This window comes from Bison bison, unplaced genomic scaffold (assembly GCF_000754665.1).
Source record: "Bison bison bison isolate TAMUID 2011002044 unplaced genomic scaffold, Bison_UMD1.0 scf7180017864185, whole genome shotgun sequence".
Classification (NCBI taxonomy): Eukaryota; Metazoa; Chordata; class Mammalia; order Artiodactyla; family Bovidae; genus Bison; species Bison bison.
In genome coordinates this window covers 8,986-12,425 of record NW_011494757.1, presented here as the reverse complement: position 1 = coordinate 12,425, position 3,440 = coordinate 8,986, and the positions used below count along the sequence as shown (strand labels likewise).

At 44.5% G+C, this 3,440-nt stretch overlaps 1 protein-coding gene across 1 annotated transcript; it reads left to right on the top strand.

Moving 5' to 3' along the window:
- Positions 1-2,818: 2,818 nt before the first annotated feature.
- On the top strand, positions 2,819-3,424 carry LOC104991312 (olfactory receptor 1440-like; the record flags this gene model as incomplete). The annotated part of the gene is made up of 1 exon (XM_010843730.1): positions 2,819-3,424. A coding segment is annotated over exon 1 (606 nt), but the record flags the coding sequence as incomplete, so codon positions are not given.
- Between the last annotated feature and the right edge of the window lie 16 nt (positions 3,425-3,440).

The following is a 3,440-nucleotide window of genomic DNA, read 5'->3' as shown; positions in this document are numbered from 1 at the left end:
CCTCTATCTTCCTCTGCCTTTCCCTCCCTTCCTCTGCCCTTCTTTCCTCCCGTCCTCCCTTTCTTCCTTTTCTTTTCCTTCCCTGCGTGCAAGGAAAAATAAAGAGAAAATAGCTGTTAAAGACAGGACACACTTTCTTTGCTAACTTGAGAAAGGTTACAACAGGCCCATCCCATGTCTGACTCTTTGCAACCGTGGCCCACCAGGCTCCTCAGTCCATGGGATTCTCCAGGCAAGAACACCGGAGGGGGTCACCATTTCCTTCTCCAGGAGATCTTCCTGACCCAGGGATCAAACCCAGGTCTCCTGCCTGGAAGGCAGACGCTTTACCCTCTGAGCTACCAGGGAAGCTTGAAAGGCCCATCATAAATCAACCTTCTTGAGAGCAACAGCCTCAGATTCCAAGAGCTTATGCTAGTCTCAGGATTTCTGAATCCCCTGGTCCCCGAGGCTGGTTTAGCAAAGGTCAAAAGGACAAGTAGTAGTTGCCCACAGAAACCCTCTGGGTATTTTTCCCACCTTAGCTCCAGCTATCATCTTGCTGCTGCTGCTAAGTCGCTTCAGTCGTGTCCGACTCTGTGCGACCCCGTAGATGGCAGCCCACAAGGCTTCCCTGTCCTTGGGATTCTCCAGGCAAGAACACTGGAGTGGGTTGCCATTTCCTTCTCCAATGCGTGAAAGTGAAAAGTGAAAGTGAAGTCCCTCAGTTGTGACCGACTCTAGTGACCCCATGGACTGCAGCCTACCAGGCTCCTCCGTCCTTGGGATTTTCTAGGCAAAAGTACTGGAGTAGGGTGCCACTGCCTTCTCTGAGCTATCATCTTAGAGAAAATCAAATTCTGCTTCTCATTCTATAATAGACATTTTCCCCACATATATAATTTCCCTTAAAATGGAATGATGATATTTCAGTGTATAAAAGAGCCTCTTAAAATCCTAATTTGTCCCACAAGTGTGATTGCTTTCCAATGTTAAAGAAAATCCATCATGGTTTTACATCATTTGAAGATTTATGCACCAATGGACGTAATGATAACATATTATGTGGAAGCATCAGGTTCTTACAAAAGCTGTGGGATTCCTTCAACGAATGTGTGCTTTTGAGTATCTGAGCCACTGGAGGTGCTACAAAAAATAGGTGTAGATTATGGTTTTGCTTTTCTAAGATAGAGCTACAGTCTTCCATTTAAAATGGATAACCAGCGAGGACCTACTGTACCGCTCAGGGAACTCTGCTCAGTGTTACTTGCCATCCTGAATGGGGGGAGGGCTCGGGGAGAATGGATGCACATATATGCGTGGCTGATTCCCTTTGCTGATCACCTGGAAGTGCCATGACATTGTTAATCTACTATATCTTAATGCAAGGTAAAAAGTTTAAAGTTTGAAAAAAAACCAACAGTTCACTCTCTTATGCACACTGAAGTGTGACTACACATTGAAATCTTTTGTAGAGTTTTAGCAAATACTGATACTTGGCTTCCAGCCCCCGAGATGCTGAATTAATCAGTTTGATCAATGGGGCTTTAGAAAGTGTGCCAGATGGTTCTAATGGGCAGCCACGGTTGAAGCTCTGCTTTAGAGGAATTATTTTCAGTCTGGGAAGACTGAGCTGCAGAAAGACTAGAAAGAAACCTGTGCATGTCAGTCCCTGCCCTGCCTTTTTAATTATAATTTATTATTTGACTCCCGAATAGTTTAGAAATATGTAATTAGTTTCCAATTATGCTATTTCTCATAATTTTACTACTGATTTCAAATTAACCACACTGTAGTCTGAGTCTTATCTGTGTGACCAACCTTTTAAAATTTGCACTTTAAAAGTTTCTCCCGGGGCCTTCACTGGTGATTCAGTGGCTAAGACTCCACGCTCCCAACACAGGGGGCCTGGGTTTGACCCCTGGTCAGGGGACTAGAGCCCACATACTGCAACTCGGACCTGGTGCAGCTGAATAAATAAAAATAAATATTGAAAAAAGTTTCTCACAAACAAACGGATACTTCAAAATGATATTAAGAACATATTACGTATTGACTCTGCTTTGTACACTACTTTATCCATGGCAGTTACTGTACATAAACAGACCTAATTTAACTTCAAGTAAACCTTATGAGATAAGTTCTATTGTAATTATTTTTCTTGCTTTCTGATGACGTCAATTAAGTAGAAGGAGACCAATCTGTTTGGAGTCATAAAGCTCACAGTTGGCAGAGTCACACTCCTGAAACCTATGTAGTATCTAAGACTGTGTTTTTAGTCACTAAGCTAAACACAGGAGTTATAATCTCATTAATAATATCCTAAAAATTCCCAAGTATCTTCTAAGAAGGGCTTTCCAAATGTTAGCATACGTTCTTTTGTCTTTGTGATAGGTAGGTGGGTTAATATTGAAAAATGTAATATCCTCTTTTTAAATTTAATAAAGTTAACTGGAGTATAACTGCTCTACGATGTGGTTTTAGCTTCTGCTGCACAGCGGGTGTCAGCCGTCTGTGTCCATACATCCCTTCCTCCTGAGCCTCCCCACCTGTCTGCTACCGCACCCCGCTGGGCCGTCACAGCGCCAGGCTGAGCTCCCTGGGCTGCCCTCTTGTACATGTGGGAACTCTGGCACACAGAGCGATCAGTTAGGGGCAAAGTTAACCAGGGTTGTTGCTTTTAAAGTTGTTCACTATTTCCCTTGGTCCTGTGTTCGGTGTGGGTTGAAGGCAGTTTCTTTTTTTTTTTTTTGAAGGCAGTTTCTTCCCACGGACATTGGGCTAACAATTGACTTAAAGATTTATCCTTTTCCTACAGATCTGAGGACCCCCCAGGGCGATGGCTGGGGGAAGGAACAGTACGACAATCACAGAGTTTATCCTCTTGGGGTTCTCTGAGTTTCCACAGCTCACCGCTGTCCTCTTTTCAATATTCCTAGGGACCTACCTGGTGACAGTGTCTTGGAACCTGGGACTCATCGCCGTCATCAGGATGAACTCCCGTTTGCACACGCCTATGTACTTCTTCCTCAGTAACCTGTCCTTGCTGGACACTTGCTATATTTCCACCATAGCTCCTAGAATGCTCTCAGACTTCTTCAGGAAGCATAAACTCATCTCCTTTATGGGGTGCATCATGCAGTACTTCTTGTTCTCTAGCCTGGGCCTGACTGAGTGCAGTCTGCTGGCGGCCATGGCTTATGATCGCTACGTCGCCATTTGCAGTCCTCTGCTCTATACAGCCACCATGTGCCCCTCTCTCTGCGTGCAGATGGTGGCAGGATCTTGTGTAACTGGATTCCTTGGCTCGTTCATTCAGTTGTGTGCCTTACTTCAGCTCCACTTCTGTGGACCAAACATCATCAACCATTTCTTCTGCGACCTGCCCCAACTGCTAACCCTATCCTGCTCGGACACCTTGTTCTTTCAAGTTATGACATCAGTTGTCTGCTTATGTTACT